Here is a 15,090-nt window from a genome sequence, read left to right as displayed (position 1 = left end):
TTGACTAGAACTGACAGCTTCATGTATCTCTTTGATGTCAAACTGTTTTTGAAGTGTGGACTGTCAGTATTTTCCTTTTGTTCTATTATTGTTTAATTTTTGCAGTGTGTTGAGATATAAAAGGATTATAATTTTAATAGGTTAGTTAGGCAGAAATTAGAAATTAGAGAGGGGAGCGTATGATGGAGAAGTCATGGTGGGAAAGGTGAACCCCTGCTTACCTGAGACAGCAGCCCCCCTCCTCCACACATCAAACTGAACCCCTGCTGCTGCTCACCTTTTAACTTAAAACCAGAGCACAGCTCCACGGTTCAGAATCACAACATAGGCTCTCAGTTTGTTTCTGAATGACTTGTTTTTAAAGGTCTTCATGGTCTCTGCCTGCAGATTCAGTTTGACCTGCTCCAGCTGCACGCTCCCTCTCTCTCAGGCCAGCAGATCACTTCCTGTTGGTCGTCTCAAAATCAGTGAGGAAGCTGAAAGGTGAGTAGATGTTTTCAGTCTCAGAGCTCTATTTGATCATCAGACTCACTTCCTGCTTTTAAATCTGCTCTTTAAACATATTTTTACTCTGTGGTTTAACTCAGCTTGAGGTTTTGGTTTTCATTGTTTTGTTTTTATTTTAATAACATGTTGTTTACTGGTTCAGTTTTGTTTTTATATTTGCTTTGTTGTGATTTTATCAGCAGACACTAGTGTTGCAGTACCTGAGACCAGTCTTTCTGATGGTCTTGTCTCGGTCTCGTACATTGAGGACTCTGAATTTTATTTCAAGTTATTTGTTAACATTCTTACCTTCGTTGGATTTAAAGCAAACTGATTCAAATCCAAACCTGACTCATTACTATTTATGGATTTTTGTCAGCCACGTCACCCATTCCCACCTCCCTTCACTCACACGCAGAAAGTGAGCAGTAGTTCTCTGGGAGAACAATATTATCTCCATATAATAAATTAGCTAGATGTGTACAGAATACTCCATCCTTTAGGGCACCAGTTTTTTCTGGTCTTTGTCTCGACTCAGTCTCGCCCTCCCTTGGTCTTGGTCCAGGCCCTAAAAGTCTTGGTCTTGTCTCAGTCTTGATACACTGCGGTCTTGGGTTAGGTTGTCCTAACTACAACACTAGTGAACACTTTGGTCAAATGTGTTTTTAATGTGTGTCGCACAAAAGCAGAAACACGTTGGAATAATACCAGAAGAGTCTGCGTATATGTTAATCAAATATGGTTTAATTATGAGCAACAAACAAACAGAACCGAATCAGGAAGTTCTGCATGCTTGCGACTGAACGCGTCAGCAGAATACAGCCAGTAATATAACATCATGTCAACACCATGTGACAGTTTACAACCAATCACAGATTGCCAAATGTACTGTCCAGCCTATCACAGGACTCCCACCCAAAGAGTCTGTTAGAGTTCAGTCCATTGCGGAGCTATCAGAAAGATGAGTGATGGACAGTGTCAAGGGGAAACAGATATAAATAATTAGACCATGACAATGTGTTTTATAAATAATGCTGTATTCATGTTCTTTTACAGACACTCAAGAACAAGTGGTTTCATAAGAAAAAAATCATTTCTTTTAAATGTTAAACAAGAAACTAATACATGAAAGATATTTAACTCTGAAACCAGGTGGGAACCAGGTGTTGACACACCTGAGCTGAACAGGTGAAGACAACTGGAATAAACAGAAATATTTCTTGGTGACTTAAATCCTCAAGTGATGCACGTCAGCAGGGACATCTACTGGTCAGCTGCTGCTAGAGAGTCACTTCATGAAGGTAAAACAATAAAGTTGGTTTTTAGCAGCTGTTTAAAGTCAGTTATTTATTCTCCACACATGAAACATTTTGAAATGTTACATTTCTGATAAAACATCTAAATATGTCTTATTTATGATTACTGAAACAGGTTTGTCTTCGTCACAGATTGCATTACTTAAGAAATGAAGACATTCTGCAGGATGCCAGTGCAGCTTTACTGTTCAAAGAGAACAAACCCTTACATATTAGAATTTAAAACACTACATTCACCTTCCCCTACAGACTTAAAATATGTTTTATTACAAATGAAATCCATAGATTAGATTTAAGATGTAGAAGGAAAATCATTTCCTGTAACATGGAAACATCTGTTTACCCAGAGGGATGATTGGAGTGATGTTCAGGTTTGATTGATTTGATTTATTGATTTAAAAGGAAAAGACTACTAAAAATCAAGCCTGACTCAGCATAATTACTGTTTTACAGCAGGTTCCTGTTCTGCAGCACATAAAACACTCAGAATTACAGCATCACAATCACATCATTATACACCATGGAAACAAAGACAAACAAGCATACCAAATTTCAGGAAGGCAGCATTTGCAAAATAGGATGTCTAAATATGAGCACAACAAAAAGTGTCCAGCAGATGGCAGACAAGATTCTTCTTAAAGGGCTGTAGTTTTGAAATGGACTTTGTTTTGAGGAATGTCATTCCATGCTTTAGTATAAACATAGAAGAAGGACTTCTGGCCGTAACAGTTTTTAAAAGTTGGTAATATCAGTTGTCCTTTTGTAACATGTCTAATTGAATGACAACTTCCAGAATTTGATTTGGGCAACAATGCACAGAGTTCCATAATTGGCACCTTGGAAGATCTGAAAATATAAATTAATACCACTATACAAAACATAATTCTGAAAAGTCAAGGCATCAGACAATGAAAGAACTGTACAGTGATGTTTACTTCAGATTAGAATATGTAAAAGTTTTACACATTGTTATTTAGAGTATTTAACCTGCAAAACTAATAAAATCCTTTCATAATTAGATCAGCAGTGATGCCTGAAGACAGATTTACAAGGTTATACGTTTTTGAGGGAGAATACAGTATTTTTTCTCTCTCGTGTATGTATATTAGGCGTGCAACGAAACAGAAAATTCACAATTCGGTTTGGTTCAACATGCCCCTTTTAACTTGTAATTTGTTTAAATTAATTATGAACATTTGTTTAACTTTAAAAGTACAGTTTTTAAATCAAACGTTGCTGAAACAGCAAGTTTCTCAATGGATCTGCGCTCGACAATGCAGCCCAGGTGGAGTAGTTGAACACAGATCCACTGATCCTTTAACACAGAGCATCTTCAGAAGACAAGTTGATGAAATAAATTTTAAAAATCTGTGTTGTTCGATTCAAGTGTGTATTGAACCTAAAGCACTGTATTGAACGGTTCAATACGGGTACATGTATTGTTGCACCCCTAAAAAAAAATTATGTATATATGACTGTACCAGTTTAACAGCAGCTGGCTCCAATGACTACACCCCATTTACACAAACAAATTATTAGCTGTCTACAGAGTGTGAGGTCTTCATGATGGAGACTGTTTAGTTTTAATGTTAAATTTTAAACTTAAAAATATAATTTAGCATTTAGCAAATAAAACTTTCAAGCTAAAACATGAAAGGTTTCAGTCAGATTTAATGCCAGATTTGTGTATTTTCACACTTTCCTCCTGACTTGGAGTTTGAGTCAGGATGAATTGTTTTAACTTAACCTCTGGACTCTACAGGTCACGATTCCTCCTGAACTAAATCTTCTGAAAAAGCTTTTAGTCACATTCTGTCCTGTTAATCTGTCATTGTCTGCAGATAATGCTGACATGACAGTCTGTTAAACTTGTGATTTAATAGTAAAGAATCAACATTTCTATGACATGATTTTCCTTTTTAAAGTAGTTTTATTTCAAGTGTTTATGATCATACTGTGAGCTTGAATGTTAATTTAAATGTCATTTAGAGTTCAAATATTAACCCCTTTCTCTCCTAAGCAGATCAACAGCTGTGCTCGACACCATTCTGTCAGAAAAAGAAAATGTCTTCCAGTGGAACATGACCCTGGATGTTTATGTTGTCTGCACCTCACAAGCTGCAAGGCAAGTGAGACTAAAACTAGTTGTTTTGATTCTTGAAGCATCAAGCTGCTCAGGTGAAATAGCTGAAGGGAAAAAAGTACATTTAATTTTTAAACTGCAGTGAAAAGTTTGGCTGGAGGTCTGCAGATAAACTGTTCATGATGAGAGGCCATGCTGTCCCACACCTGCTTTTTGACAACCTCTCAGTGTTGACCTTACAGGACAGTGGACCGTGTGTACTTCTGCAAAGGGGTCTCACAACTGAGCAGCCCACCTTTAACAAGACAACCTGCATGTCTCACCTGGGTGAGAATTAATCCAGCTGCACCTGATCAAGATTGAACACAAAAGGTTCACAGCAATTCAGCCGAGGAATCTTGATAAAAGTCTTCTGATTTGTAGTAATAAGTCTAAATAACTTTAATCTGAACAAGAACTTAACCTCTCTACAACTGACTTATAAAAAGGTTCTTAACCTGAGTCACCTGTTAAAGAAAAATAATTGGGAAAATATCGTTCCTTCTAAAAAAGGTTTTAAACATCAATACCTTATCAAGTCTACAATAATTTTCACCTTTAGAACTACATGTATTTTAGATATCTTATTGCTTCCGTTTTTATTCAAGATCCAATGAAATTTTAATAAGTTTCCCAAAATGTGGAACAACCTGCCTTTGGGCATCGGACAGGCCACATCCCTGCCAGCTTTTAAAATGCTACTTAAAACCCCATCTCTGCTCTTTGGCTTCATCTGAGACATTTTTAGTTTAGAGTAAGTAGTTTTAATTGGTTTCATGATGTTTTATTATAAAGTTTTAATTTTTGGATTTGGCTTTTATTATGCACTGTGACTGTTGTGTTTTATTGGACTGTACAGCACTTTGGTCCTATGGTTGTTTAAGTGTTTTATAAATAAAGTTGTTAAGGTAAATCAAAGACAAAGCTGGTTTCTTCAGTTTTGAGTGTTCATGCATTTCGTATGAGTTCACTGAGTCTTATGTCACACTTTGGTATAAGAGTTCTGGTTAAAAAGGGCGACTAAAGAAAGCACAGCTGGTATTGTGCCCCCACAGGTTAAACAAAGTGTGGCTAAGTGCAGAAACCATATCACCCTTCATCTTTCATTACATTTGACACTTCAGTAAACTCACCCCTACGCCGTTAAAGTAAAACTAAATCATAACTTTCTGTACATTCTTCCCAACAGTTGTTAGACATTCAAAATCCTGTAAACAAATGTAGATCATTATTTGTTCAATCTTTATTTATTAAATCTATTTAAAAAAAACATACAAAATACAATAAATTTCAAAAAAATTAAAACCACCACCAAGCCCATTGATCCGACGCAGATTTTATCCACCTGCAAAAAAGCAAAACAACAAACAGCCTTCTGTCATCCATCTGTGACATCACACGTGAAAGGAAACTCGGTATCAATACATCCTACATACTGGGCAGAGTACTGAAGAACCTGGTCTGTGGTCGTTACCGTACCAAAGGTCTGAAATCCTTACAATCAAAAGCCAAATTTGTCCTTTCCTCAAAAACTAGATCCGAGTTTTCAAAGTTTATATAAAATATGCATAAACTATAACATTAAACTTAAGGAATCCACAATTAGTTGTAGCATTATAACTTTATTAATAAACATATTTTAACTAAAATAATGACTAAAAATACTGTAGGATGTTTAGTTTTTGTAATTTGTAAACTAAAAGTTTAAATATATTTTAACACGGACGGGACCATTTTATTTACATGCAAAGCTTTCTGGGTAAATGATGATGTGGGTAGGTCATCGGTGTGAGGCTGCTAGCGAGCTATATCCACCCTGAAGGTTAATCTTCGACAATATCTGATGATCGACTCTTTTTAAAATGAAACCAGAGAGCGTTGACAGAGAGGAGAAGGTAGAAATGATTCAGCCTGTAACTGAAAATATGGATGGAGGACCTCAGTTTAGCTTGTTTGTCGCACTAGCACTGAGCTAATACATAAAAGACAATATAGCGTCAGTGCTAGCACAAAGGCTAACAGGCTAAACTGAGGTTCTTCTTCCATGAAGCAGCTCTGTTGTCCTCCATCCATATTTTCAGTTKCAGGCTGAGTCATTTCTACCTTCTCCTCTCTGTCAACGCTCTCTGGTTTCATTTAAAAACAGTCGATCATCAGATATTGTCCAAGATTAACCTTCAGGGTGGATATAGCTCGCTAGCAGCCTCACACCGATGACCTACCCATGTCATCTTTTACCCAGAATGCTTTGCATGTAAATAAAATGGCCCTGTCCGTGTTAAAATATATTTTAAAAAATGTACAAAACTAAACAGCTTACAGTTTTTTACAGTCTTTATTTTACAGTTAAAATATATGTTTATATCAAATAAAGTCTAATGTTACAACTAATTGGGGATCCCTTTAATAAAATTCATTGTAAAACTGATATTTCAGTACTTTGAACCATGAGGTCAAAAGAGGTAAAAACCAAACTTGAGAAGTTTTATTTTATCACTTTTAAATGATAGTGAACTATACACAACCATCTGAATCAGTTCCACATTTCTGGAGAACTAAATGTTCCACTTTGATTTAAGAAGTTACTGTATTTTCAGCCTAATAAATCTTTAGTGAACAATTAGACCCGTTTGTTGGAAATTTAGGAGGAGACTTCCTGAATTCCTCCTGACAAAAAGCAGAAACTAAATCAGGTTTTTGATTCTGTTATCAGAAAGTCAACATGTAAACCTTATTTCAGTTGTATGATATCAGGTCACATGTGTAAACTGTCATGAATCATGTCATCACATTTCATTCACCAGAGAACTGTTAAAACCAGTCTTTTGCTTAGAGAAAAATGCTAGAAACCCCATTTTGATTTGGGCAAAGTAGTTCTGCAGGTGGCTACACATTCATCAAGTATCCAGCTGGTATGTTTTATGTATTTATAAAAACAAGTTCTCACCCTCTAAATCAGCTGCTCAGTCGTATGGACTTCCTGTTGGTTGGTGTGGCCGTCTGCAGACAACAAAGTGTTAGAGAGAAATTCACACTTTCAGATCAGTCAGTCAACTTTTGATGTTTGATTCAGCCTCAGCCTGACTTTTCATGAACCACTAAACTAAACAGAAGATCTTAATCAGATTACACCAAAGTTTAACTTCAGTGATGCATTACCCAGAGGTCCTCCTCCACTGACCAGGCCTTTTCTGCACATCTCCACTGATCCTGAAAGTTTCAGCTTTACTGTTCCTGACGTCTACAAGACAAGCTGCTTTTAGTCTCACAAAGTATTTTGTTACAGAAAACCAAAGAACGAGTGTTGAAGTGAGCTCACCTGAGTGTTTACATGGTTTTTGTTGGGTCTGTAAGTCAGCATCCCACAGAAACATTTGGGATCCTGTCCTTTGCTACACTGGACACCAAAGTCCATCAAATGGCCCTTTGATGGCAACATTTTGGTAATCTTCTGTAAAGTGACAGGATCTCCATCCATCTGTGTGTGACAAACCAGCTTGCCTGGAAATGAAAGCTTTTCTGCCAGTGATTGAAGCAGCATTTCCTCCTGACAGGAAGGACCTTTTTCTTGCAGCTCATCTTCAACCGGTGCTTCCTGGTTTGGGCTTGGAGCAGCAGCCTCAGGTTCAGAAGAACTTTCATCATTTTCGTCCTCAGTTGGACTCACAGCTTCACTCGGCATGGGGGTGGGAAGAGACAGGGCATCATGTTCACATTGAACAGAACTTTGGTCTTGCTCTGGTTCTGGGGGACTTTGCTGTTCATCTTGAACATTAATATCTAAACCATCTTCTGACATTTGAACAGACATGATAAAGACAGGCGGAGCTGGAGAGGGTTTTATAACTTTTACAATTTTGTCACTTTGAGCTGACAATCTGTCCTTTCTAGCCTCCTGCACTGGTTTTTGTATTCCTGGTTCCAACAAACTGTTCTCCATCAACCACTCTTGACTGGGAATATAGGGCTCCAGAGACTCCACAGACCAGATGGACTCATTCAGTTTCTGCTTCGCAGGACAGTTACTGGAAGACATCTTGGATGGTGCCATATCTGGTAAATCATAGTGCAAGTTGGTCCCGTTAGAGTTTTCTGGCTCTCCGTCGAGGAACATGCAGGACAAGTTTTCAGAACATTCAAGGTTCTCTCTGTAGTTTAGAGATGGCCTCTCACAGAAGGGTAGATCCACAGGTCCCACAGTTTCACAGGACTCCAAACAGACCTCAGTGTCAGCTTGAGGCAGTCTGAGGACCTTGAAAAGCACTTCATGCTTAGCATTTGCTACATCTTCATTAGTGCCGTCACTTACACCAGAGCCAATGTACATCCCAGTGAAACTCTGAACGGTGCTTCTGTTGTCCAAGCCTGCTGAGCTTGAGCCTGGAGAGTGTGACGGGTTTGATCCAGTTCCATGACCAGAGTCTGAGACATCTGGAGGCCACAAGAAGCCCATGGCTATCTCGGTTTGGACTTCAGAATTTGCAGTTTCTTTTGGCGGGACATAAGGCAGCCGAGTTCTGTGGGTCGGGTTTGGGTACTGAGCAGGAACCTGTGGGGGGAGCAAGCGCCTGTAGTCAACTGGTTGGATGTGAGGGTGAGGGAGAAGGTACGCTGGAGCCTCCAGGTAAGGGGGAGTGGGTAAGACCATTCCAAAGCCTGAGAAGCAGATAAACAAGGTGACTTTTTTTCTGGAATAAATAAAACCTTATTTTGTATCTGAGGACTTGTTTAAACCTTGAGATTTAAAAATACCCACATAAAATTTGACATTTGTTCTGATGGGTAGGCTGTACTAATGAGAACTAAATCCCATGGAAAATAATATTTGTACCCACAGAAACAAACAATGAAGTGGCCAACCAGAGTTTGTCGAGGACAGAATGTGTGCTGCCATCTTGCTAGGTGCTCTGCGGTCATCTAATTTTTTTTTTATAAATATCTTAAGTTTTGTCTTCAGTGTATATTTTACAATCCTGTACTTTAAAGGTTTCATTGTTAAATATTATAAATAATATTAAGCCTTACTGGTTCATAAATACTCCAACATTAGGGTTTCAGATTTTGTCTGTTTTGGTCATTGTAACAAAAACACTATATTGTTAGTGATAATTTACAAAGTACTGCCTACTTCAGCAATGTCAGTCGTTGCATTGAACTAATAGAACATACAGCCTGCACTGCTTCAACATGGAAACTGTGAGACATGCAGCACCTTACAAGATGGCCGCCACAAATCAGTGTTTTCAGTAAAGCTTCAAAACATCACTTGTGCATTAAACAAGGTGAAAACTCCTGCCTGGGTATCCAGGAAATGGAGGGAAAGGGAAGGGCGTGGGCCACTGGTAATGGAGGAACGGAGGTGGTGGTGCGTGTGTGTAGACCGCAGGTGGGACAAAGACAGGTTGATGAAGATGTGCCGAAAATCCTGGATCCAGACCAGAACAGTGTGGACCGAGATCTGGCTGCACAGAGCTGGTAAGGCCACTGGAGTGGGGGCCTGGGTTCCCCCCTACAGGTCTGGAATAAGCTGCAGGAGGTCTGCCAACACTTGCTGCCATCTTCAACCTGCAAAGATAAAGCAGATTCAGTGAAACAACACTGTGGGAGGTGGTCTGTTTGAAACATCAACCTTGCACGTCTTAAACTAAACTCAGTGAGCAGAGAAAGAACTTTACTGAAGGGAAAACTCAGTCAAAAAATGATAACAGTAGCAAAAAACAAAAGTAGCAAAGTGTTAGCAAAGAGCTAAATAGTCAGTTTTTCAAAAGATCAATGTTATTCATGATTCATGATTTCAGCACATTTCTGTTGGAGATCAAATTCTTAAGTTACAAAAAGTCATCCATCTTCTAAATTACTTGAATGTTTTCGTACATTGTGTGAAAAGAGTTAAGATTGTTTAAAAAAAAAACACGCACAGGAGGAGAATAAGAATAGATGTAATCATGAGAGAGATTGCAGCCTGGACCTGTAGTCCGAGTGATTCTTTCACAATAAAAGCCTAGTTATAAGAGACGCTTGCAGTCTCCCAGTGTTTTATAAACCAGTGGTTCCCAACCCTGGTCCTGAAGGACCCCTATCCTGCATGTTTTATTATTTTCCCTGCTATTCAGCAGGTCTTCAAAAGATTGTTAAGCATTCATTCATTCAAACCAGGTAAACATCTAAACATGCAGGACAGCAGTCCTTGAAGACCAGGGTTGAGAATCACTGCTTTAATACTTCCTGTGTGGTGGAATATGATTATTTACAAATGAAGAATCAATGGCTTCCAGAGGCAACACTAAAAACACAAAACTAAGTCAATATTATATTTTGAAAATGTCTCATCAAGCTCAGAGAAGCTCTAGAGGTGTTGGTCAACATTTAGAGCAGTAATTTAGACGTTTCCCTGATTTGACACACCTGGTTTAATGAGTGATTAACTTCTGAAGACCTGCTGAAGAGCAGGGAAACAAGTCAAACATGCTGGATAGGGGTCCTTCAGGGTTGTGAACCTGGCATAAAGTACCACAAAGTGATACTTGAGTAAAAGTATCTTACAAAAAAATAACTTTTACAAAACTAACATCTCCTTTAGGAATTTTACTTGAGTAAAAGTATCAGATATTTTCTTGTACTTTAGTATTAAAAGGATTGATTTAAAATGAGCATTTAGATTTACATAATGACAATTAGAAGGTGATACCCCCACCCCCCCAAAAAAAGAAAACAAAAAATGACTATCGTATTCAAAAATTTAATTTGTTAAATTTAGGATGCACTAGTCTAGCTGTTTCAGTTTGTATATAAATATCAAGGCTACCCAAACCCAAATGAAAATCTTGAGGGCTGTGGTCAAATGCAATAATATAATTCATGAAATACAAATACTTCTTAAGTACAGTCCTTTTATTTTAATGATTACGTCCTGCTGGAGTGTGACATGATTTGTTTGTGTACAAACTAATACGCTATCAGAACTTTATACATTTATAATTCTCATGCAGCCACAATTAAATTTACTCACATCTAGGAGGCACAATTAATATGGATGGTATTTTATTTTTTATCAACAAGCTGAAATGAAGTAATGACAACTTCTTGCTTTTTTTTTTTTTTTTTAAAAAGGAGTAGAACATAAAGATAATTGTCAAAATGCAATTAGTACAAGTAGAAATTAGGCTGAAAAATAATTACTCAAATACAGATACCCAAAAATTCTACTTAGGAAAGTAGTGTTTGTACTTCACAACTCTGCAGACTTCTTGTACAAAAAGGTCTGCAAAGCTGCTCCTGTGTGTGCTCAGTCAGCGTTTCTCTGCAGAACCAAGAAGAAACCAAATATTCTAAGCTGTTGTAGTTACAGGTACATGAGTCACACTTCACGCCAAAGTTTCAAACTACACTTAACAATACAAACGCCCCATGTCATGTACAAGAGTTTTATGAACATTTGTGTTACACACAACATAGAGAAACTCAAAATATATTTTCATTAACTGCTGATCTTCATATCGGCATTGATAACGTCGATGTATGGTCATTTGTAGCGGATTGACAGTCCTTTGAACATGATAGGGGTCAGGTTGTGGAATTTGATTTTTCAGTATCTTGTGTCCGCCAGCTGCGTCTTTCAGAGCAATACATCTTCACATGGAGTTGATCAGATTGTCTATGGTGACCTGTGGGATGTTACTCCATTCCTCCTGGAGTGCCACGTGAAGCTGACCCACGGTCCCGGACACACCTGTCCACAACATCCCAGAGATGCTCTGTTGGGGCCATGTCTGGTGAATAAGCAGGCCAGTCCAGAACTTCAATGTCCTCTGAAGGAATTCCTTGCAGCTACTGCTCTGGTAGACATCCCTACATCCAACATGCCAATGGCACGCTCCCGCATAACTTGTGACATCATTACGACATGTAACAAAATTGACATTTTGGGGTGGCCTTTTATTGACTCCAGTCTAAGGACTGTCCAGCTGTTCATTTTGTCTGATCACCCAATGGACATGCCCCGCCTATGCACTGAGTAAAAAAACAACTCACTGAGTAATGCTCACTGACAGCAAGGTTTTTAAAATTATAGAAAAATCAAGAGAAATATTACCTTTGTACAATAAAATGTCAGCAAATGCTCATTTACTGTTAATTCACCATGGCAACAATATTTGACATGGGGTGTTTGTATTTTTGTTAAGTGTAAGATCATCCTATGAGAATTGAAGCTGTGACCACTCCAGTCAAACTTTGCAATCATCAAATTTAACTTTAATATCTGTCTGTTGCTGGGTTAGTCCTCTACAGCAGTGGTTCCCAAACTTTTTATCTTCTGACCCACGAAATATCCATGGCGAAAACTTGTGACCCCAAATATTACTGGTTTGAGTACAAAAACTTTGTTAATACACCTAAAAACACAGGCTTTTTGACCATCTAAAAACCGCTTACACAAATATAAATACTTATTTAAACTTTCTTTTGTGTGTTTTTGTAATAGTTGTAGGGAAAATATTACATCAGCAATTATTTTATTACCCTTTAAATTGATTTCTGGAGATTATCCAAGGTGCTTCATGACCCATAATTGGGTCCCAAGCCCAACTTTGGGAACCAAAGTGCACTGGTTCCCAAACTTTTCAGCTTTTGACCCACAAAATAACAGTAGCAGAGACCTGTGCCCACAACTATGTTTGGATGATAAACATTTGTATCAGGTCAARTAAACATGGGCATAGTAACAATATTTTTATATTACATTTACCCATTTTAAATATACTATCCTCACTCCTTTGTAACAACTAAGGCAAAAATGTAATTAATTCAGAAAACATTTTCAGGACCCCACCTTGATGTTTCAGGACCCCACCTTGATGTTTCAGGACCCCACCCTGATGTTTCAGGACCCCACCTTGATGTTTCAGGACCCCACTTTGGGTCCCAACCCCAACTTTGGGAAACACTGCCCTACAACAACAGGGTTGAATAGGTTGACAGTATGTAGCTTTTAAAAGAACTCTAAACTTCTTAACAAAAGCTAAAAACAAATGAAAATGAGAAACATGAGCTTACCTGCAGATGTGCTGACCACGTGAACCAACAGAGCAGACAGGAAATGAGCAGCAGCTGCTGACACACCTGGCATTAAGTAGGTGCTGATCACACAGGTCAGCATTAAAGGCCTGGCAATCCTGGCTGAGTGCACACCACCCGCCACCGTTCACTACAGAGTTTTAGAGAAAATCATCCTGTGTGGAGAAATAACAGAGCTGCAGTTGTTTTGTTCCAACTTGAACGTAGCATAATGTCAGACCTCTAAACCAGTGGGTGCCAACCCTGGTCCTCAAGGACTCCTGTGCATGTTTAGACAAAAAAAAATTAATTATTATTATTATTATTGTGAGATTATGCTTGTTCATCACAGATTGTGTGGACAAAACAAAAATATTGTAATAATATGGACTCCTGAGCCCCGTTTCAGAAAGCAGGGTAAGTGCATACCCTGAGTAAGTTTTGGGGTAACTGGGTGCATACCCCGTGTTTTTGGTTTCAGAAAGCCAGATAGCAGTTACCCTGAGTTAAGTTACCCCCGAAACTTACTCTGTGAACCATTCCTGCTCCGTAGCAGGGTTGGTTGAACATATCCTGGGTTAGTCTGACTGTTTAGGTGACAGCTGTCATGAGGAAGTGTCAGACATGGTATGTCCTTTTCTCGAGGAGCCTGTGGACAAAGGAGCGTTAATACTCTGAAGAAATCTACGTCGGGAGAGAGCAATCAGACCGAGATTAGATGTGTTATAATTTCCAGACGATTATTTGTTTGAGCTACCGGTTTTCACGCTCCAGAGTTAGATGGACCTTCGTCAGCTGATCCTCCTTCACAGTCCTTTTTAAGTTAAAATTAACTGTCATTATTTTACACAATAAAATTTAAACCTACAGTTAAGTAACACATCCACATGCACCTGGGTCTGCCCCCTCTGTGACAGCTGACAAAGTTTCTTCATCATCATCATCCTGTGATGAAATATAYTAAAATGGATTTACCGTACTGAAATGCACTTAAAAACCTTTCATAAATACAAAATTAAAAAAAATTTTAAATAATAATAATCCTTACAGCAGCAACAAAGATCTGTGACCCAGAAGGGACCTGAAGAGACAGAACACCATCCACCACTGGTGAGACAAATGATGGGATATTTAATTTAGACTTCCATAATAATGTGCCACTTAAAACCAAACACATTCCTTAGATTATGTGACTGCACCTTTATTTCAATTTACATAAGGTTAATGTTGTAAGAGCACCCATAGTCACAAACTGGATACAAAAGCATCAGTGACAACTACACTTGAAGATGTATGACTGGGATGCTGGGAAACTGTAAAATGAACAAATAAATTACTTCAAGAGCTAACCTTTAACATAACTGTTGTTGTCCTGGGGCATGGTTGGGTCAGATGAAGTTCCCCCAGGGATGCCCTCAGCTATAAGTCGCCCACTATTGTGACTCAGGGCCAGCTCTTCGGCTTCTGATAGTGGTGGTGGACCCCCACCTGTCTTTCTGGCATCTGCCTTTTACACATCTGCTGTAATGAAGGTCAGAAATTAATTAGACACATGCTATTTTTGCGTGTACATTTTATTTATTGGTAGAGAGAAGGTAACGCATTTAATTGTTTATGTGGAACACGTTACTTTCATGTGCTCAATGTAGCTGGAGAATCATTTAATTAATTTATTAAAGATTGAACAAAACAGCATTTAACTGGAGCTTACCTGATTTGACTACATTTTTATTTTTCATCTTTATTTGCTGCCGTCCGTTTGGGACCGGCTGGGTTGCACCTACACACACACACACACACACACACACACACACTTTTACTTCAATAATTATAAAGAATAAATGATTATCTTTCTGTCAAATCATACTCACGCATTGACTTGGTCAGCAATTTTCTGCCATGCTAACTCTCTTTCTCTTGCAGCAGCAACAGTATTGCTTTTACTGTTAAATATATGTTGGTATTGTCCGTATGCCGTCATTAATATTTCTAGTTCCAGTGGTGAGAAATACGGACTTCCATTCTTCCTGTTTTCTGCCGTTTCCATGGTGAATCGCAGTATCTGACTTCCTTTGATGAGGGCTTCTTAAAGCTCAAGGGGTAACTTCACTC

At 38.4% G+C, this 15,090-nt stretch overlaps 1 protein-coding gene across 1 annotated transcript; it reads right to left on the bottom strand.

Moving 5' to 3' along the window:
* Positions 1-5,145: 5,145 nt before the first annotated feature.
* Positions 5,146-13,041, bottom strand: LOC106525977 (uncharacterized). Its single transcript, XM_014020384.1, has 6 exons — positions 12,979-13,041; positions 9,221-9,489; positions 7,244-8,580; positions 7,084-7,165; positions 6,872-6,924; positions 5,146-5,269 (listed from the first exon to the last, which is right to left on the bottom strand). Exons 2-5 carry the CDS (start codon positions 9,480-9,482, stop codon positions 6,875-6,877), a joined length of 1,731 nt encoding a protein of 576 aa, XP_013875838.1. The 5' UTR covers positions 9,483-9,489; positions 12,979-13,041; the 3' UTR covers positions 5,146-5,269; positions 6,872-6,874.
* Positions 13,042-15,090: the final 2,049 nt, after the last annotated feature.

Source organism: Austrofundulus limnaeus, unplaced genomic scaffold, assembly GCF_001266775.1.
Source record: "Austrofundulus limnaeus strain Quisiro unplaced genomic scaffold, Austrofundulus_limnaeus-1.0 Scaffold250, whole genome shotgun sequence".
Taxonomy (NCBI): Eukaryota; Metazoa; Chordata; class Actinopteri; order Cyprinodontiformes; family Rivulidae; genus Austrofundulus; species Austrofundulus limnaeus.
Note: the sequence above shows the minus strand (reverse complement) of the source record. Positions and strands in the feature narration are given on the sequence as shown.

Bases quoted from the DNA above. Each gene is read 5' to 3' on its own strand.
- LOC106525977 (XM_014020384.1), bottom strand. From the start codon at position 9,482: ATGGCAGCAAGTGTTGGCAGACCTCCTGCAGCTTATTCCAGACCTGTA. The intron at 8,581-9,220 runs GCAGGAGTTTTC...TCTGCTTCTCAG, and splicing joins TCCATTTCCTGGATACCCAG to GCTTTGGAATGGTCTTACCC. The intron at 7,166-7,243 runs GTGAGCTCACTT...CTTGTCTTGTAG, and splicing joins AAAACCATGTAAACACTCAG to ACGTCAGGAACAGTAAAGCT.